Genomic DNA, 21,810 nt, shown 5'->3' on the forward strand with positions numbered 1-21,810 from the left:
TCAGCCACTTGAAAAAAAGGGGGGGCTGCAAGCTTTTCAAAAAAAGCATAAAGCAATACAAAGTTGCACCAGGTATTTTTTTTGTTATGCCCAGCGTCTCCTGATTTACACCAGCTGTCTCAGCAGAGACAACAGAAGCATCTAGATTGTGGTGGCACATAGACCATGTAGCATACTGCACACGGGGCCTTGAAGTTTGGAAATGGGAGCTTTCCAGTTAGCCCCAAAACTGCAATGCACCAGGCTTCACTCTTTTAGCACTACAGATTTGTTTGCAATGCTGACGGGAAGGGGCAAGTGGGAGAGTATCATGGCAGATGCATGTAGCCCATGGAGATTTGGAGAATCTTATTCAGAACTGCCAGGCAGTTGCTGTCTTAGCATTTCTAGTCAGGAAAATATGAAGGCCTGTCCCATTCATTTGATGTTATCTACAGAAAGGTAACAGCCACCTTTGTCACACTTCATTTCTCCCCAGTCACGTGCATGCTCAGCTCTCTTTGCATTTATCACTTTAGCACCAATGTAGGGGTCTCTCCAAATGCCCTTTTTATTGTGTGTTCATGATTATTTGCTCTCATGGTGGTATTGGGGCAGTAAGCATCATCCTGCTCTCAATGTTGTTTGCACCTGCAAAAAGCCTAGGGGCAGTCTGCATTCTTTCCACATAACTTTCTGCTGAAATCCTGCAGTGTTTTATGCTACAAATGTTACAAGGTGGTTGTTGTTTGGTTCTGCTTTTGCTGTGCTATAGCCCAAGAATAACCCTCTAGATAGCAACAATGCAGGCAAGTTCTTTTTATTTATTTTACTTACAAAAGTATTTCTATACCACTGTATTATAAGGTATCAAGGTGATGCACACCGCTAAAACCTAAAACATCATTTGAAAAAACCCACAGATAATCATTAAGGTCTCAGGGAAGCATTCAAGAACAACTAATAAAGAGGAATATAAATCCACTAACCATTCACCACTAACACACTGCTATAGCACCAATGACATGTTGCAGAATATGCAAAATTTGCAACAAACAAACAAACACCAGTCTGGAGGAGCCAAACATGTAGAAAAGGAACTGTGTAAAAAATGAACACTGCAGCACAAGACAGTCTACATGGGTGTTTGGTTTTAGTTTCTATGTACAATGCACTATAACCTGATTCCGGCCCAACTACAATTAGCTTGTGCTATACATGTGTAACACTAGTGTGCACTCAGCTTGGGGGTGCATGAGGCTTTTAGGGGTACACTGTGTGAGCATATCTACTACACCACCAAAAGAACCTAGACTGAAGAAACCTTGGGTTGTTTTCTTTCATATTAATCTTTTCTGTGAGCAACAACACAACACCAAAACCCCTACCCTTGTCCCAGGATTATGCATAGATTGGCCTGAGCTCTTCAAACAGTTACAGACTCCAAGTCTTAGTTGCAAATTGGGGTTCTACGTGTGTGGATATTTTTAGGATCAGAGCCGATGAGTCTGGCCAACCTTTGGCTCTCCTCCAGATCAAAACAGTGAGGTCTGGGGGATAGGGTTTCTGTATTCCCGAATACCAGTTGCTCTCCAGAAGAGTATATGTTATTGGGAGGAAATATTCCTGGACATTCTGAACGGTAACTTGCAGACGGGAGTTGCAGCAATTCCTGCCAAGACATAAAATTTTACAATGTACCTTAGGTGAGTGTTGCTGGAAAGGCCTATTGAGTCCAGTTTTGTGTTCTCAAGGTGGGCTCACCAGATACCTATGGGAAACCCATCAACTGGATGTGACACGCTTCCCCAATCTGGATGCTTCCCATTCAGATCTCCGCCACGGGTGCACTTGGTATTGTTTTTAAACATATTTGTGGTTACTTTGTGTGTTGTTTTTTAACTGTTTCCATAGATTTGTGTTGCATTTTGTACATCATCCTGAGGCATATCTGGAAGGCAGTAGTTAAATGAGTCCAATAGTTCTCACCTGCTTGTATCCCTCAGACACTAGTATTCAGAGACATGCCAGTCTGATACTGAAGTAGCGCAAAGAAAGTACATGATTAATTTGTTCCAGTTTTAAGACACCCACCCAGCGCTGGATTTAGGACAGTTCCCCTGCATAGGGAGCCAAGTTGAGGTGGTGCAAAATAGTGATAGTAATAGTAGTAGTAGTAGTAACAACAAACAAACAAACAAACAAACAAACAAACAAACAAACAAACTGTATTTATATGGGTAAATATACAGGTAAACGTACCAAAAGGAATTATTGTGAAAATAAGAAATATTTGGAAGGGGTGTGCCAAATTTTGTCCTCAGGGTGCCATATTACCAAAGTCCCCCCCTGAACCTACCCACCCTAACAAGGTCATTTCAGGTTAGAGGTGAGCTTCTACTTGGGCGTGGGAAGGCAGGTGAAGAAAGCAGGAGGGAGAACAGCAGGATCTCCTTCGGATCTAAAAGCAGCACATCTAATGTGGATGTGAGAGCCATAGGATACAGCATCTGGAAATAATATACTCTCACGCTCACCCCATGTCTCTGATAAGCAAGAAATTCTGGGGCACAGCCGTTACCTGGCTTCTGTTTTTCTTTGAAAGGAGGTCACCTGAGGCATATGTCCCCTTTTTAAAAACAGTTGGATGTATTTACAAAGGTACAGGCTGAGCATAAGTGGAGGCACATCTTAAAGACAAGCCAGAGTCAGCCAAAGTCCAGAGCACCCATATTGGGCAGACAGCATGATTACTGAGATGTCAAATATTACAAGAGCAGATTTTCTAAGGAGAAGGTCTATGCTCACAGCTCCTATTTAAAAAACTTAGAACCTTATTGCCAGTGATATTTACAAGATATGAGTCCCACCCTTCTGCAACAAAATGCAAAGCTACATCTTGACCATCTGGTCTTCAAGTTCCCCAAAGTGTTTGCAAGTGTAGTGAAGTCTCACTGGGTATTGCACAAGCACCTTTAAATATAAGTGTCCCTAGATCCTGAAAACAGATCGCCTCACGCTGTTGGGGGTTTGTTTTAGTGACTGGAAAATGATCACATCAGGTATAAATAGTGCCAGAGCCAGGCTGGCAAAGCACATGTGTTGCACAACTTTAGGTCTCTCATTAGGAGAAGCAGATTAGGTTGGGTGTTTGTTTGGGTGTTTGAAGCATTGAGGGATTATGCCATCTGGGGCAACAGAAGCTGGTTTTGTTCATTCCCTTCTCAACAGCCAAGCAGAAGGACCTGCTGGAGCTCCCTTCCATAGCCTCATGATCCAGTTATAAAGCATGACAATATGGTTTAGCAACTGGCCTTAATTACTAGGTCGCAATGCAACTGAGACACTTTGTTCATTAAGTGACTTCGTGTTCCTCCCAGGGGGAGTCTTTTCCTGCTTAGGCTTACTGGAGTTGTACCACAACAATCAAGAGAAAATAGATGCTTGGGAACCACTGGGGCACATCAGAAGATGGCTGACAATAACATCTCTCCGACCCACACGAGGTAAATTGGAGGCTGTGATGGGAGTAAATAGCCTCCCTACACCCCCAGGATTGTGGTGGGGGACTGCCTTTGCCTGCTGTGCCCTATACCACCCCCGAATTTGTGGGGATGGGGGCACTAGGCACAATGCCCTCCTGTGGGATTTCGGCACTCCTGGACGCCGTCTCTGATCCACGCCACTAGCTGCAAGAACTTCAGAAGAAACAATTTGGATGACGCTAATGCACATATTTCAAGGAAGAAGGGGGAGTAAAGACTGCTAACAGAAGAGATCTCTGATAAAAGAAGACGAGTTGGAGGAACAAGTATAGATCATGAGAAGATACGCCAAGACTCGGTATGCAAAGGGACTGATGGGGGAGGCGAAAAAAACCTTTCCTTTCTTTCCTTATGTGATTAAACAAGAATCCCCCCCCACCCACAAGTCAGAAATGTCATTTTAAGGACTTAAGCTGTGGATTTAAGGCTGTGTGGAGATAAACTTTTGAACCAGAGCATGTTTTAAGAAGAGCGTGGAATGAATAAGGGCTTTGGAATGACACAGTTAAAAATACCGTCGCCATATTGGGAAGTTCTGTCAGAGGACTTAAGTCTGAGAGGAGAAATAGAGCTGTTTTTATATTGTGGATGAAACTCCTCAATGGGACTTAAGAACGACAGTTCTGTAATTAATGATGGAAAGAGCGCTGTTATCTATGAAGGCGATGATATATGGAAACCATCTCGATTTGAGGACTGGAAGAACAGAAAAATTCACACAGGATTATTATTGGTGTTTATCGGCTTAAGGAGACTATCAGAAGAGATCATAAAGAAAAAAGAGAAAATATATGAACAAGATGTGATGTGGAAACAGCAAGATAAGTCTGGATAGAATTATGAACTTTGTTTGGACTGATTTGGACATTAATGCAGTAGCAAGAAGATGATCAGAATCCCCCTTCGGATCTTGAAATATGGGTTCCCACAACAAAATTTAAAATTCGGCTTTGTAATTCGGAATTTATGTGATGTGATTTGATTTGATCTGATTGGCTGGTTAATATTTTTTTTTTTTAAAGAGAAAATAGATGCTTGTGCAAAAATAAACCCAGAAACTAATTAGTGCCACCTTTTTAAAGGTAAAGGTAAAGGGACCCCTGACCATCAGGTCCAGTCATGGACGACTCTGGGGTTGCAGCGCTCATCTCGCTTTATTGGCCGAGGGAGCCGGCGTACAGCTTCCAGGTCATGTGGCCAGCATGACTAAGCCACTTCTGGCGAACCAGAGCAGCACACAGAGCAGCCACCTTTTTACTTTATTTCTTTTATTATTTTAAGTAAGCCTGGACTCCAACTTCCATCATCCCCAACCACTGGCTATGCTGTCTGGAACTGATGGGAGTTGTAGTCCAATGATACTTGGAGAGAAACACAAGTTGCTCTACTCTTGCTTTTTACGGCTGCAAATAACTACTGTTCAGGGTTGGCCCGATACATTTTGCTGTATGAGGGGAAGGGCAAGCTGGCAATCTCTCCATTCTACATAGAGAAGCCAACCAGATTAGCACTGTTGAATTGTGCATCGACAATGACACCATCCTCCTCTGCACCTGAGGACAGCAAGCTAGCTTAGAGAGCACATGGTGCACACAGCTCTGTTCTCTAATACCTCCCCACCTGTCCCTCAGTATCTGCTGCCCGAGGCAGCTGCTTTACTCTGTCTGATGATAGGGATGGTCCTGCAGCTGTTTGGAAAACAGATCTTTATGTGTGAGTCACTGACTGCTTGTTTACACTCAAAAGAACAGCCTCCAACAGCTATCTCTGATTGAGATGCCCTTTAAGTATTCTCCATGTGACTTAGGAGTTTCTTGTCCAACTGCAGATCCATGATGGAGGTGGGGAAACATCTGAATGACTCATCCACATGGTGGAGCCAGTGGGTCTTCCCCACGGAAGTGGCAGGAGGAGTTGTGTCCTTTACAGGTTACCTGAGCTGCATGGGAACCACTTTTTTTCAGAGAGGCTTGGAAGATTATTTTAAATGGGGCAACCACGTGGGCCTTTTATATAGAAGTTGCAGCCCAGATGGTAGGCTCCAAGTAACCTATAAAAAGCCCTGCAGATTATTTGATTACTGTCATATGCATGGTCAACACATACATCAAAATGAGGTGGATATAAACTGGCAGAGTTGTGTGATAGCAGAGTGAACTGAACCACTTCAGACTGCAGATAGGGAAATTGGATTTTGTAACACTCCCTCTTCCAGCTATGTAAATACAACAGCCACAGCTGCAACTTGGGATAACACTCTGTGCACTTGATGAAGAGGATTGTTGTCCATGAAAGCATCGGCCATAATAATTATGTTAATCTTTAAGACCCTTCACCATTTTGCTGCAAGAGGCTGACATGTCCATCCCTCCGAAAACCCATATAGACAGTTTCTACAATATCCCACTCAGGAAGGCAGGTGCTCTTTCTATGAGATACTTGCTGTTTTGTTTCTAGGTTTTGTGCTACCATTTCTGGAGCAGTTGCTGTCACAGAGTCTCCCTAAAAGCAATGGCAGCAGTATAGCTCTGCTGTGTACATACAAGTTGCCCAGAATACTGGTGCAAACCAGGTAATAATGCTTTGGCCTGAACTCCTGTTTAGGCAACAATTCGGCACAGGGTTTGGTGCATCTCCTGAACCTGATGATTTCAGTGGGTTTGGGTGTGTCTAAATTTGTATAGAAACAGGCTGAATATCTTCATATTGTGCTAACATGCCACAGCGCTGTGCAGAATTACGTTAAGCACTAGACCTTGAAGTCTGCCTAGGAGTTGGTAGTTTTATGCAAGCAGGCTCTGTCAAGCAATCTCTTGTAGTCATTGGAGCTGACATTAAGAGTTAATAATAACTATTAGAGCATAAGCAGGTGCCATGCTTCTTGCATCACCTCATTTCAAAGAGTTTCTGTCTGTGCGACTCCACCTATCAAATATGAATCACTGGGAAATTATTCCCAGCACAGACGGTCATGTCGGCAGTTGACAGCAGCAAAGCTCTCTGAAGATAGCAGGGAAAACAAACAGGCCAAAGGGAAACTCTGAATTCATTAACACACACACACAAATTCATTCTTGATCTTATGTACCTGCCCATCTAAAAGCAACATTAGGGTTCCCACTTATTTTACTGCCTGTGTTTCACATGGTGAGGCTTGACTTCACAGTTGCCTGGCAGCTGAAGCTCAACCTGATAGGGTTTGGTTCACTCCCAGTTCTGCTTCCTCACTTGTACTTGCCCTTCAACCATGTCTGTTGGAGGGTAGTTCACTTCCTTCTAAAACTGGCAGGTTACTGATATGTAAATTCCCCGATGCAGCAGCATCTGAGGCAGCTGGTCCTAGCCCTGTTGTCCGCCTCTGTACCCCACATGCCGTAATAAGCAGTATTTCAGATGTGTGGGCTGTGCATTATTCACTGTAGACATTTTGATGTGATGGAAGAGTTAGTTTCTCCAGGGCTATGTCCAATGCTGTCTGTTGCTGCTGGAGAACCAAAGCAAGAACATGAGGGATACAGGCAAAGTGACAGCAGTGGATACAACCAAAGCGATGGCTGGGGCAACCCAGTTAGATGGGTGGGGTATTATCTATCTATCTATCATCTACCTACCTACCTAAAAAGGTAAAGGGACCCCTGACCATTAGGTCCAGTCGCGGACGACTCTGGGGTTGCGGCACTCATCTCGCTTTACTGGCCGAGGGAGCCGGCATACAGCTTCTGGGTCATGTGACCAGCATGACTAAGCCACTTCTAGCGAAGCAGAGCAGCAGACGGAAACGCCATTTACCTTCCTGCTGGAGTGGTACCTATTTATCTACTTGCACTTTGACATGCTTTTGAACTGCTAGGTGGGCAGGAGCAGGGACCAAGCAATGAGAGCTCACCCCATCATGGGGATTCAAACTGCCGACCTTCTGATCGGCAAGCCCTAGGCTCTGTGGTTTAGACCACAGCGCCACCCGCGTCTGCCCTACCTATCTGCCCTTAAATCCATTTTTTATGAAGGATGCTATGAAAATACTTTACATAACAAACAAAAAAGTTTCCCTTATGTTTTCCTTATGCAGTATTTTAAAATGTAAGCTGAGAGTCCTGAGATGGTAATAAAGTGTTTGTGGATGTTGCAGTGTGTGTGTGTGTGTGTGTGTGTGTGTGGTGGTACCCACAAAGAGCCCATAGGTCATATGTGCCTTGGCCCTCTAAATGAGATGGGAAAGCAGAGGAAGGTAACAAAATTTTCCATTTTCTGATATATGCTGCGATGTCTGTCTTCAACTCCATATCCTCGGGGATCTGTCTCTCCCTCTTAAGTAGCACTTATCGAGTGAGTGCGGGGAACTGACTGGTTCTGCTCTGTACCTGGGGTGGAGTCAAAGTTATTTGTTCAACTGGTTATGCTTAATTCAAGGTGGGTCATTTAAAAGAGAGCCAGATTCATGTGATTCGGAGGAGAGGAAGGCAGAGGAGGAAAACAAAGGTGGAGACTTGTGAGGTGTGCAGCTGGAAAGCGTGAGCTGCCAAAGACCTTTGCTGAAGTGCCAGAATTGGGGTCAGAGGGACAACAAAAACAATTATCCTGGAACGTAAGTGCGCTAAGAATTTCTTCCTATTAAGTCTTTTTGTTTCTCACAACAAAGAGTAAGTTTCTCACGGGACAAGGTTTACATGAGCACTATATTCTAAAATACAGTTGAGCTGAAACTGTATTTTAAAACAGCAGGCTTTAAAAGTATGTTATCGAGGAGTAACAATGGAAAACACAAATGAAATTTACTGGTTGGGTTTTGTTATTTCTTTAAAAAATCAATATGCAAATGTCACTTATTTGTGAGACCTGATCCTAGTGGGTAATGCAAAATCTTGTAATCTCTCAATGAAGAGAACTGTATTTTAATAAGAGTCTAGTTATGCAATGTATTCATATTTGGACAAAGATATTTTCAGTGACGGTTTATACTGAGATATTCATCATGAATAGTGTATGAGGAGGAATTACATAGCTAGGTAAAGCATTCACATGGTGTGGTGCCTCATATTGTCTCTGGGGTCTTCCTTTTTCTTGAGTTAAGAATTCCAGTGGTGGAACCAGAGAAAGGAGGGTGTTGTTGCTGGGAGAGACCCTTGTGAAGTGAACAGCTCTAGAGGAGGAATGACGGAGGGTATTGTGCTTAAGTAAAAGTTGTATGAGCATTGATGACTTTATGGTCTGTGTGGCCCTGTGTTTGACCCTTTTTTGTTGTGTGTGTGCATGAGCCTATTCCTTCGCCTTCAAAACAAGAGGGTGTGTGAGGAGAGGATAGCAATATTTCTGTGCTCCCCTCTCCCAGACTACTTGGAAACTATCCAAGCTGTTTGCTTGGTAGGAGGGAAAGTTGATGATAATGACAATGCTTGTGGAATGAGTGCCCCCACCCAGAAAAAAACATGTTACTAATTATGATGCTAATTATTATGGTGATAAAGCTTCTGCACTGCCCCACCTGCAAACAACTTGAAGCAGTCTAAGAAAATATGACCATAATAATGACAGTGCCTCTGCACTGGGCTCTTTCCCCAAACTGCCCCCCCAAACAACTTGGGAAAAATGAAGGGAAAGTTGATACTGTAATGATAATGCGTCTGCGCTGCCACCACCCCCAACTTGGGGACAATAAGGGGAAAGGATGTGATGATGCCTCTGTATTGGTCTCTCTCCCACCCCACCCCACCCACACCCCAAGTTCCAGAGCACCCCCTGCTCTAAGGCATGCAGTAGAAACTAGAAAAGTTTGCCATTTCCCCCTCACCATCATATTCAACTGAGGCCCCTCTCAAGTAGCTGTCTGCTCCACATGCCAGCAGGCAGCAAAACAAAAACAACAGTAATGGGATAGTTTTTACTGTAGTTCTTTCAACTCCCCCACTGCCATTTAAAGAAAAAAACCCCTCATAATTAGTGACAGGCAATTACTGTGCTTTCCCCCACTCCAATACACACATTAAAGTAGCTCATGGGTAGGCAAACTAAGGCCTGGAGGCCTTCCAAATCTGGCCCGCGGACGGTCCGGAAATCAGCGTGTTTTTACATGAGTAGAATGTGTCCTTTTATTTAAAATCTCTGGCTTATTTGTGGGGCCTGCCTGGTTTTTTTACATGAGTAGAATGTGTGCTTTTATTTATTCTCCCCCCTCCAAAATATAGTCCGGCCCCCCACAAGGTCTGAGGGACAGTGGACTGGCCCCCTGCTGAACATTTTTGCTGACCCCTGAAGTAGCTGCCTGACTACTGCTCCATATGACCACAAAACAAATAGAGCAGTAAGTGGGTTGATCACAACTCCATGCACAGAGATACACACCCACCCTTCCCAAAAACTGCTCCATGGCCAGAGCAGCTGCCTGCTGCCTGCTCCACCAGGCCAATGAGCAGCAAAGAGAATACCTACAGGTATGACACTTCTGAGCTCTCCCCTTTTAAAAAGTCCTTCTGTGGGCAGCCAAAGCAGAGGAGGAGGAATGGGCTCAGCAGTACACCCATCCGCAACATCCTCCAAAAACCCATCCTATCTCTCCTCTCCATGTGTGTCCCACAACAACTGTCCACACAAATCTTTCCCTCCAGAAAGGAGAGGAGGTGCTAGCATCATAGACAAATAGAGCTGGAAGTCAATGAGCCCTTCCAGCTCCAGCAAGTGTTCTGTCCTGCGGAGCCAGATCATGCATTATCCTCATCCTTCTGCTCAGTGCTATTTTTCTAGAAAAAGGGGTGCCGGAACTCACTATGAATGCCTCCTTCGTTCTCTTATAATGGCAATGGTGTCCAGCTGAGAGGTGCTGGAGCTGAGTTCCTGTGAGCTCCCCCTGAAAAAAAGCCCTGCTTCTGCTTGGGTTGGGTTGGCAACCCCTGGCTTAGAAGGTAGCCTGCACAATATGTCCCATATCATTCTTTCTTTTTTAAAAGGTGAGACTCCAGTTGCACCATTAAAAATCACACCCTGTTAGGATCCCAGGGATTCCTGTTTCCCAGGGTCCAAATAGTCACAGCTTTGACTTCATTAGCTAGAAACACAATACTCAGTTCGGTTCAGTGGCACCAATGAAGGCCTTTATGGGCACTGGGTTTGGTACCCCCACCCTAATGGACCAGCGTCCACTGACTTTAATCAGTAGGAGAAATGAAGAATAGACACAACCCAGCACACTAAAATTCTAGAATTCAACAATGGCAATTCATTGTTTGTACTGATGTTGCAAAGGTATCTTCTTAGCTAGCAATGTATACACATAACTTGCGGGGGGGGGGGGGCACACTTAGCTGCAGAGGATCCTAATTCTGTGTACACTGCATATACCTATAAATTTGCCATTTTGTATGAGAGTGGTATAATGCATGGGAGAAACACCCCTTGTGCCTTTACACTGGAGTAAAATTAAATAGCAATGCCAAAGTTGCAATTCTATCCATATTTACTTGGGGACAAGCTCCATTGTATTTATTCCTGAGAAAACATGCACATGATTATTGTGTGGCCAGCTTCTGCATTCCAGCCTAAAGCGAAGGTGGGGAGTTTTTAAATATTTCAAAGCATTGCAGCATAGTGATTGGTGCAAAGTAGACATTAAGAGATTAGCTGTAATTAGGTGAAAAGAAAACATCATAGGACATATGCTCATACCATATGGGTATTGAATTTCATCATGCTAATGCTTTTTACGTGTCCTGGTTAGAATAACAGTGTTACAGCACAATCCTGTGCTTCTCTACTTAGAAGTGCATGTCTTACTCCCAATAAAGTCATATATTAACAAAGCAACAACCACCACCACCAGTGGACCAGGCAGTGCGTGTGTGATTATGTACATAAGCAAAGCAACGCAAGGGTTTTGTTCTGATGTAATCTCTGGGTAACTCAGTGTTTGCTTGTGTCACTTTGTTAAAATTAGGACTCAGAATGATGCATAAATGATTCGTGTAAGAATCTGGTCTAGTTCTGCAAGAATGCCAAATTCAAGTTAGCAAATCAGATGTGTAAATGCAAAACTAGAGGAAAGGGGGGTAGTATTATCAATAGGGAGCACATACTTTTATCAACATTTGTGAAGCTGCTACTTCAATGTGGGGGAAACCCTATGTGACACAAGAGCATCATATGTGGAGTCTAGAGACCACAGTCTGGCTCAAAGTGCCACCTGAAACAGGCCACTTCACTATGCTGCAATGGCAGGGCTGGCCCTGTGGGGGGAATGAGTAAAATAAGGCTCCAAATATCTGATTTGTCACAAGGCTTTCCATACTTAATCTAGCCTTGCCATAAAAACTGTCTTTGCAGGGCACACTGCAAGCCTTGGCAATAATTTTTACAGTGGTACCTCGGGTTACATACACTTCAGGTTACATACGCTTCAGGTTACAGACTCCAATAACCCAGAAATAGTGCTTCAGGTTAAGAACTTTGCTTCAGGATGAGAGCAGAAATCGTGCTCCGGCGGCGCGGCAGCAGCAGGAGGCCCCATTAGCTAAAGTGGTGCTTCAGGTTAAGAACAGTTTCAGGTTAAGTACGGACCTCCAGAATGAATTAAGTACTTAACCCGAGGTACCACTGTACTGGGAACAGCTCAGGGAGGTGTCATGACTGCGGGGTCAGGAGGCTTGTCTTCTTGAAAGTTATTTTCCCACAGTATTTACACAGATGTTCATTTCTTGCAGCTGGTTTTCTTAATGTAGCGAGTGATTTCGAGACCTTCTTATCAAAATGGGCAATGAAAACAGTAGTCCGGAAAACCAGGTGAGTAGGATGATACTTTCAAGATAACTAACCAGAGCTTCTTAGGAATGTTACTCAATGTTATTCAGTGTTTAAAAGCTCAAACTTTGAATTAGTAGGAATTATATTAGACACTGGTTTAAGACAGTGCTGTTCATGCCTTTCAAGTTCTCCTCCTCATATTTATTATTAGGGAGGAGGATATTGATATTTGCAGAAGTTTCCTAGAGCAGCAGTCTGAGATTCACAGAGCAAGGAGCCTGAGTCAGGAAGGCCAGCTATAGCAAAGAAATCCATCAATTGGATTAGATGAGATCTGAAGAAGTGTGCATGCACACGAAAGCTCATACCAATAACATACTTAGTTGGTCTCTAAGGTGCTACTGGAAGGATTTTTTTTATTTTGTTTCAACTACGGCAGACCAACACGGCTACCTACCTGCAATTGAGATTAGGTGTTGATTTGGGCAGGCTGCTCTCAAATAGACTGGGCTGTGCCATGCACAGAGACAGAAGAGCTAAGAAGCCAGGAGAACTGGTACTGAAGGCTAGACAAAAAACAAACAAGGGCTTGAAGAGATGTGGCAGAAAATAGGAATGGGAATGCACTGGTACCTTCAGAATGGGTGACAAAATGATGCTTAGAAGCAACAGGTAAGTAGTACTAATAATACAAAAAGTTCTTGCCAAGGTGAACTGTGGCCTGTTCCACAGAGGAGGACCTTTCCTCCAGGTCTATCGTTTGTGATTGGACAGACATTCATGCGCTTGATGCTAATTGCAAACTTATTTATGAATCACTGTAAGTGATTTTACACCATCTCTGCACATATCTCTCCATCCAACCATTTCTCTATTCTTCCAAGCAAGTGAACAACATTATCACATGTTTAGGACACATTCCTGCAAAGGAAAAACACTTGAGAAGGATGTTCAGGGCTGGTGAGATGTGTATCCTGGGAAAGGGTGAATGTCCTACGGAGAGTCCCAAGGGCCAGCCAGAGAGACCTGGAAAACCAAATTCAGATCCCAGAGTTCCCACCTTTGCTGTAGCAGTTGCACAGCCTGCAGCCCCATTTGACCAACAAGGTGTTTTTGCTCAACCAAGCCATTCCCATCTGTCCTACACCTGATGGTAAAAATGTGGCTGGTCTAAAGTGGTTTTCAAGAAACACCAGTTATCTGGTGGATAGCATCTGCAAAGCCCTGTGCACAGACCTTTGCAAGCATCAACAATTATAGCTCTTATGTGGGAACCGCTCAAGCCCTGGCAATCAGCTGGCTGTAAGGCTCACATAGTGCAATGCACAGAGCTCGGAAGGCCTGGCTATCATCTGCTTCGATGCTACAAGGGAGGTGATGCAGTTAAAGAAAAGGAAAGCATGCTTATGGTGACGAAGTGTTTCTTCTGCGTCTCCCACTGCATAGCAGTGAGCTCCCTCTGGAAGGGTGGAGAAGAAACTTAATTCTTGCATGTGAATTAGAACACAGCAATGAGTTTGTTACTGGAAGTCAGTGCTGTTACATAAGCCACTTTTCTGTTACAACAATAGCTGACTGTGGCGGTAACAGAGGAGCCTGCAATGCTGTGCCAGTGCCAGTGCCCTGCCCCTCTGTGTTTTCCAAGTGATTGTGGAGAACTGCAAAGTTCTCTTGGATTTACATGCATTTCCCTTGCAAGGCTGTTTACACAGAGTGCTGGAATTTTCTGAAGGGATGAAATATTGGAAGGCAGGAAGGGAGGGAAATAAAAAGGAAGGTCAAGGAAATAATGGACCTTGGACTGTGTAAACATTCTGGCTCTGATAACTTGAGGTTTTTCTTACATCTTAGGTTTCTGTGACTGTAGAACAAGGATGGGGGAACAGCCCCCCCCGGCAGATGCAGCCCCCACCCCACCCCAGTCTCCTCTATTTGGCCCTTGGGACTCTCCTGAGGCTACCTCCTCTCCCTCTAGGCCACACTCCTCACCTGCCTTTCTTCACAAGCTCTTTGAGTATTTTTGCTTGGTTAAAATGTGTCCTTGAACTTTGATTTCCCTTTTGCTTGCCTGGATGGAGGATAGGGAGGGCTGTGTGAATGTGTGGTATGCACAGAACCTGTCCTACTGTCAAGAGCGAGCTGGTAGTAAATCACACTGTGCAAGTTGGAGTTAACTCTTTATTAGCAAAAGCACAATCTGCATAGACTTGGCAGAGGGTCAGGTCTAATGAGCACAGCATCTCATCCCTGCTGAGACTGAAGGTTCCTGCCTCCCCAAAGCTGCCTAAGTCTCCAGGGTTTCTCCCAAGCAATCTGAGACTGTATCTGCATGCAGCCAATGTCTTCTCTGCCCTGTTCATGCTTCTTCTGGTTTTGGGAGACGGGCGCAGGAGCGAAGCTTGTCACAGGCAGGGGAGACACCTGTGTCTCTTCACCAGCCAGACTCATCTTTGCCTCATGACCTTTCTTCCCCAGCTTTAGCTTCTGCTTCTGATTCCAAACTTCTCTCTGCCATAGGCTCCCCCTGCTCACTAAGCCCTGTTACCTCCCCAGCGTCCAACACCTCCACCTCCCAGTCTTCTCCTTCTTCTCCCTGTGACCACTCATCGTCGTCCCACCACCACTCCCTGGGCTTTCAGCCTTCTTCCTTTGGGGGTTCCCCAGCTGGTTCCTTCCACCATTTCTCTGCATCCAATCAGTCCATGACACCTACAGTGGTGCCTTGGGTCTTGAACTTAATTTGTTCCAGGAGTCTGTTCGACTTCCAAAACTGTTCGAAAACCAAGGCACAGCTTCCGATTGGCTGCAGGAGCTTCCTGCACTCAAGCGGAAGCTGTGTTGGACGTTCAGCTTCCGAAAAATGTTTGCAAACCAGAACACTTACTTCTGGGTATTCAGCGTTCGGGAGCCAATTTATTCGGGAGCTAAACTGTTCAAGTACCAAGGTAACACTGTACTGTACAAAGGTACACATACATTGCTCCACTCACCTTTGCCTCTGGCCCTGCTCATCACCGGCATGTAACCCCCAGAAGGCTGCTCAGAAGCAAATGTGGTCTTTCGGCTAAAAATGTTTCCCTACTCCTGCTTTAGAAGAAATCAGTTACATATTTCTCAGCTGCAGAGATCTATCTGAGATTTGTTTTTTTTCTTTAAAAGATAATTATTGAAAGTTTTTAAGATATACGGTAACAAAAAAATAAAAATACTGTAAACATACAAAATAAAAAAGTTAAAAGCACACATTAATTTTCAATAACATAACTTCCATATACTTATTTCCTCGGAGCTCCTCATACCTCCCTTCTTTGTATTCCAGTTCGATTTGTTAGTTCAGCAAATCCTTACCATTAAACTTTTTTTTTTTTAATTTTTAAAAAAACCTTTATTGCGTTACATCAATTAAAAAAACATAAATACATCATCCATAAAAACAAACACGAAAGAAAAAGTATATCGAAAGAATTTAGAATACAAAACCAATTTCAAGTTCCCTACTACTTAGGTACACATGTCTTATACAAATCAAATTCATTATCTGACTTCCCACCACCACGTCGAGAGCCATAACTCAACAATATATTCAGCAGTGTCTTCATCTAGTCGTAGTTCGTACCTCGCGGTTTTTATATCGTACCAACTGTAATTTTTACATTTCCCAAAGTCAACTCCATGTATGAGAGAAATTTATTCCAGTCGTTAATAAATTTGTTATTTCTCTGTTGCCTGATCTTTTGAGTCATTATTGCTGTATCCATGTATTCAATTAATTTATTCTGCCAGTCGCTGATCGTTGGGATATGGGATGTTTTCCAACTCTGTGCTAACAGTATCCTTGCGGATACTGTCGCATACTGAAAAAAAGTTTGGTCGTCTTTATTAATTTCTTCTCCTATCATTCCTAGAAGGAATGCCTCGGGCTTTTTTGGAAATGTATACCTTAGGATCTTTTTTAACTCGTCATATACCAACCCCCAAAACCTTTTTATTTCTTCGCAGGACCACCACATATGGAAGAAATCTCCCTCTTTCTTCCTACACTTCCAGCACGTCTTGTCCCCGGTTCTATACATTTTAACTAATTTTGTTGGTGTGATGTACCACCTGTACATCATCTTTTCCATATTCTCTCGGAATCTGACGCAAGCTGAGAATTTCATGTCTTTAGTCCATAGTTTTGTCCATCTTTCATATTCAATGGGGTGTCCTAGGTCTATGGCCCACTTAATCATAACATCTTTGATTTCCTCATCCATTGTATCCCAATCTAGTAGCTGGTTATACATTTTAGTTAGGAGTTTAGATTTTCCCTCTATTATTTCTAATTGGAATCTGGATTTGTTCTTACTCATTCCGGTTTTTTTATGTTCCCTCCAAATAGCATTAATTTGGTGGTATTGAAACCATCCCGCTAATTTATCTTTTAATTCTTCGTAGGTTTTAATTTCCCATCCTTTATCTGATCTTCTTAGGAGGTCGGCGTATGTCCATCTTTTACCTTCCATGTTTAGTTTCTTAATTATTAGGATGTCAACGGGTGACAGCCACCAAGGGATATCTTTTTCTACTAACCTTTTGCACCTGTTCCACACCTCCAACAGCGCGCCTCTTATAATATGGTTGGAGAATCCTTTGTGTACTTTCCCCTTGTCTTGCCACAGGTACGCATGCCACCCATATCTAGTATTGAAGCCCTCCAAATCCAGTAGGTCCGTATTGTCTAGAGCTATCCATTCCTTAGTCCAGCAGAGGCATGACGCCTCGTAGTATAATTGCAGGTTTGGCACTGCAAACCCTCCTCTATCCCTTCTGTCAGTGAGCAGCTTATATTTAATCCTGGCCCTTTTACCCTGCCAGATAAATCTGGAGAGGGTCCTCTGCCAATCTTTGAACATAGTTGTGCCCCTGACTACTGGGATATTTTGGAATAGGAATATCATCCTTGGAAGGATGCTCATTTTGATGGCTGCCATTCTTCCCTCCCAAGAAAGTTGTAATCTATTCCAGCTATCCAGGTCTCTTTTGCACTCTCTCCAAGTTCTATTGTAAGTTCTATCTTACCATTAAACTTTTACCCATTTGTGAAACCTTTTTTTCCCTTTCATATCTCTTAAAGCATTACAGCTGGAAACCGCTTAGTTTCTATTCAACATCCTTCTAACATTCATAGAGATCTATCTGAGATTTGTAGCATACTGGTACAGTAATACTTTTAGATCTAAAACTACCCACCTGTGTCCTTGTTCCTATGTCCTGTAGTGTTCATTTCAGATTTATTACTAACAAACCGATATTGGCAGAAGAGGTTTGTTCCATAAATCTCCCCTATTCTCTTCCAAGCAGAAAACCTACCCATTTACCCTGTGTCTCCTGTGGGGAGGGGATGAATACAAATTGTCCTAATGTTATAAAAGGTGGTTGCTGCGTTTGTCCCAACTGCAGCAAAGTATCAGCTATGAAGCAATGTAGAGGACTGGGACCTTTACGCTTGCTGAGCAGCTGGTCAAGTTGTCACAGCCTGCGCTGCACCTGTTTGGAGGATAAACAGTGTAAAGTTCTTTGAAGAAACTATTACAACACGAAAAGGTCATGAACACAAATGTTTGGAGAAGCTACTGCCTCTGGGATTATACCTGAAGTTCTGCAGTGTTGAGAACTGTGTATTTCGAAGTTACTATTTTATTTTATTTTAAATCTAATGGGGCATATCTGATTTCATGTAAATGGCTTAGTCCTTTGGTTTCCTTACCACCACACTGTGAGACTCTTGTTTGCTCAGTATAAAACTTGTCTCCTCTGCCAAGACTGGAGAGCATGAGACAGATGGGCCGGGGCTCAGCAGTATCATGCAAAAAGTCCCAGTTTCAGTCCTAGAAAACCCTGGAAATTCCACTGCTAGTCAGTGCAGACAATACTGAGCTAGATGGACCTGTGGTCTGTATAAGGCAATGGTCAGTATAGACAGCTGCCTATGTATCTAGATCCTTTGGGCTTTATTTTGTACAAGTGTGTCATTCATCTAAATCATAGAATCCTAGTTGCTTTGCAATCCATGGTTAACTGAAATATTAAAATATATTTTTGTACCATTTTCATAGAAACTATGCATGTGCTTAACATAAATAGGCAGAAGCGTAACATATCAACATCAGACCAACAGCCCATCTGGTTCTGCATTATGTTTCCGTAATGGCTAACGAGATGCCTATGGAAACAAACAGAGCATGAACTTCTGCCATTTGTGCTCCAAAGTAATATTGCCTCCAATACTGGAGATAGCCATCCTGGATAATAGCCTAATAATAATAATAGTAAATTATTTATACCCACCCATCTGGCTGGGTTCACCAGCCACTCTGGGCGGCTTCCAACTGAATATTAAAAACAACACAGCACCAGACATTAAAAACTTCCCTAAACAGGGCCGCCTTCAGTTGTCTTTTAAAAGTAAAATAGTTGTTTATTGCCTTGACATCTGCTGGGAGGGCGTTCCACAGGGCAGGCGCCACTGACTAGTAGTATTATCCTTCCATAAATTTGCCTAAACTTTTAAAGCTGCCCAAGTTGGGGGTCATTATTGCATCCTGTGGTGGTGAACTTCATCGCTGAACTATGCACTGGATGGGAAAGGACTTCCTTTTGCCCATATTGAATCTCCCAGTATTTGACCCCTAAGTGCTAGAATTATAAAAGAGGGAGAAAGGGCTCCTCCCTTTCTCTCTCTAGAGCATGATGGTGGCAAGCACAACCACCCTACTTTACATCTCCATTGCTTTAGGCAATTTTCTCCCAGTCCAGTTTTGATACAGGAAGTGACCAGAGCTGAGAGACAATTGCTCAAAGTGATGGAGCACAGGGGGGGGGGGGCGATGTGAATGGGTCAGTTTTGCTTCTCTCTTCTCCTGCCCATGCTACTATATGGATCAGAGCAGATACCTAGATAAACTACATGTGGTTAACCCCACTTGCCTAGTTTGCCCCTAAGAAACCGATTCTGTGTGCATGTGGCAGTAGGTCACACTGAACAGAGAGGATCTTCTGAATAAGCATGCTTGGGATCACATTGCACATGACTTACTGCTTAGAAGGGGCAACGATACAGAATTTTCCACCAAGGTCAAGTCAAAGAGGCAGACTGGAAGTGCAGTTCTTATACATGCCTATTCAAAAGTAAGCCCTGCTGAGTTCTGTGGGATTTACTCTCAGGTAAGTGTGTGCAGGATTGCAGCCCGAACACATAGACCACAGTAATAAACTCAAACTCTGTAATCCAGGAGCCATTTCAGACCTGTGGGCTTAGTCTGTTTCCTTGGCTGCTGCAAACAAGGACGATTAAATCATTTTTTAAATTTTCCAGACTGTTACGTACACACTTATTTTTCCTTTCCTAGCCTGCTAAGTTGCACATGTGCGCAATATTTGGCCGAATGGCTGTGTGGCCTGCTCTGGGCAGCCTTTAAGAGCTAGCATGTGTTCATCCTCCCTTCCTCGGCTCCTTTGGCAATTGTTCCTGAAATCTGATTCCTGACGCCATGGGGATGACCTTTGGTCCACTTCCCAGCGTTCACCTGCAGTCAGATAGGTCCCTCCTAAGCTCCTTATGGAGGAAGTGGCTGCTTCAGAGCCAGTCTACTGATGAGTGTAACAGACAAAGGTTTAAGGTCTCGTAAGCTTGTGCCAAGCGGGTTTCTCTGCGTATGTGCGTATGCGCTCACAGACTTCAGAAAAGTGCAATGGGAGATGTGATGACAATAAAAGGTAAGAAGAACAGCTTTATTGTCTGCCTTGCTAAGATTTATTCCAGCACTTCGTCTCCCTGTAAACACAGAGTTATTAGGAATGGAAACTTCGCGTAACTCCTCGAAGCTGACTTTCAGCCAGAACTGTGGCATGTTGCAACAACTGCCTTAAAAGGCTGCACATTTAATGAGGAAAGTACCACAGGAAGAAGGCTCTCTCTGTGTGCGCACACCTAGGAACTAGATTCACTCGAGCCAATTAAGAAAGTTTATTAACATTCCCACCCACCCTCCAGGCTTCCTAAGTAGTTCAAAACCTGATTTGTTTGCTTTTAAAAGAGATGCATAATTAAGTGCTTGATGACGAATGGAGAAGCTTCAGCCTGCTTGGAATGTTTGAAACCCAATATTGTGGCAGTGTGCTGTTAACACTGTTGCTAAGGCTTTAAAACTAGGTTCAGAAACTTAGCCTTTGGAGGAACTTGCCGGGGCGAAGTCTTACGTAATATGAACATAATGCCCAATTTGAACAGCATCTGCTACAGTCCACAAGTAGATTTTTATTGACGTGCTTCTCACTCTTTGGCTCTGAGAGTCTTTTTATATAGCAGATGAGAATATCTCATTTCATTAGCTCTTGATCCGCTGAGGCCAGGGTAAAATTAATACTTTGGCTAGTTGGGGTTGCTTGTGTTTATTTTATCTTTGTACTCTTAAAAAAAAAAACTAAACAGAAGACACTCTCATCATTCTTGCACCAAAAATCAGGCTATAATCTAAAGGGGGAAATAGCACACTGTGTCAAGTTGTTCTTTTTCTTTTATGACACAAGATCATACACGTTTCTTATTACCGCATTATAAATAAGAAAGGGCCTTTAAATCTTGCTGAAAATTGATGTTGAAGAAAGCACTCACTGTAACTGGGATTGGGAACCTGTGGCTCTCCAGATATTGTTGGACTCCAACTCCCATCAACCCCAGCCAGCAATGCCAGTGCTCAAGGTTGACTGGAGCTGTCATCTCACAACATCTGGTGGGAGGTCTCTACCCTGTGGAATAGCCTTGTTCCTAGCAAACCCAGAAAGTCACTCTTTGGAGACTGCCTGCCTGTGATCTTCTTTTTAGTAGAATGTTGTAATTTACCATTATTTTAATTAAACCAGGAAAAGAAGAGAATTGTGTTTCTAACAGTTTCCAGAGAGGTACTCTTGCAGCAAATAAAGCAGAGAATCTTGTGGTTAATGAATTTACCCTTCTAAATGCAAATGTATTACATATATGTTAGTCTTTAAGGTGCCATAAGGCTCTTTCAGAGGGTGTTCAACATGTTATCATGCACCTGGCAACAAGTCATCTGTACCTGTGTTCAGAGTAATAATAATAATAATAATAATAATAATAATAATAATAATAATAATAATAATAATAATAATAATTTATTATTTATACCCCGCCCATCTGGCTGAGTTTCCCCAGCCACTCTGGGCGGCTCACAAGAGTCTACGCATAACGATTTTTTAAAAGTACCATGTGCAGCTGTTCCCTGAGAAAAGAGGCATTCTGCTCACATGTTGATATGTCCTTGCATGCTCTCCATATGGCTTTAACTTTGTGCATTTTCCTTAAGTACATGCACAGATGTACCTACAGCCTGACACTCTCAATATACCTTCTGTCTTCACTTTATTTTGAGTGTGTGTAAAATTGCAGTGTTGTGTTTTGCCTCTCTGTTGTGGGGTGTTTCTTTTTAAGTTCTATTTTGCTCTCTCCCTCTGTTAGGAATAGTGATACATTTGCTGACCACAAGGAAATTTGCTG

The 21,810-nt window shown here is 43.3% G+C and overlaps 1 protein-coding gene and 1 long non-coding RNA gene across 12 annotated transcripts in view; one reads left to right on the forward strand and one right to left on the reverse strand.

Moving 5' to 3' along the window:
• TACC2 (transforming acidic coiled-coil containing protein 2) overlaps positions 1-21,810 on the forward strand; it is a 165,362-nt gene that overhangs the window by 6,421 nt on the left and 137,131 nt on the right. For 6 of the 10 annotated variants that reach the window (XM_081192812.1, XM_081192819.1, XM_081192821.1 and 3 more), the window contains 2 exons: positions 7,935-8,109; positions 12,212-12,290. In XM_081192812.1, coding sequence (XP_081048938.1) covers positions 12,258-12,290 — 33 coding nt within the window. In that variant the 5' untranslated portion in view covers positions 7,935-8,109; positions 12,212-12,257. Of the gene's footprint in view, positions 1-7,934; positions 8,110-12,211; positions 12,291-19,872; positions 20,010-21,810 lie in introns of those variants that run through there. The other 4 variants (XM_081192817.1, XM_081192816.1, XM_081192813.1 and 1 more) reach the window with 3 other exon arrangements.
• LOC308586446 lies at positions 900-3,420 on the reverse strand. Of its 2 annotated transcripts, XR_014007871.1 has the most exons (4): positions 2,850-3,420; positions 2,343-2,489; positions 1,969-2,017; positions 900-1,651 (listed from the first exon to the last, which is right to left on the reverse strand). It is a non-coding gene; the product is annotated as an uncharacterized lncRNA (long non-coding RNA). The 2 variants fall into 2 exon arrangements; XR_014007872.1 differs by lacking the exon at positions 1,969-2,017 and having other exon boundaries at positions 901-1,651; positions 2,850-2,989.

This window comes from Podarcis bocagei (assembly GCF_964188305.1).
Source record: "Podarcis bocagei genome assembly, chromosome: 4".
NCBI classification, from domain to species: domain Eukaryota; kingdom Metazoa; phylum Chordata; class Lepidosauria; order Squamata; family Lacertidae; genus Podarcis; species Podarcis bocagei.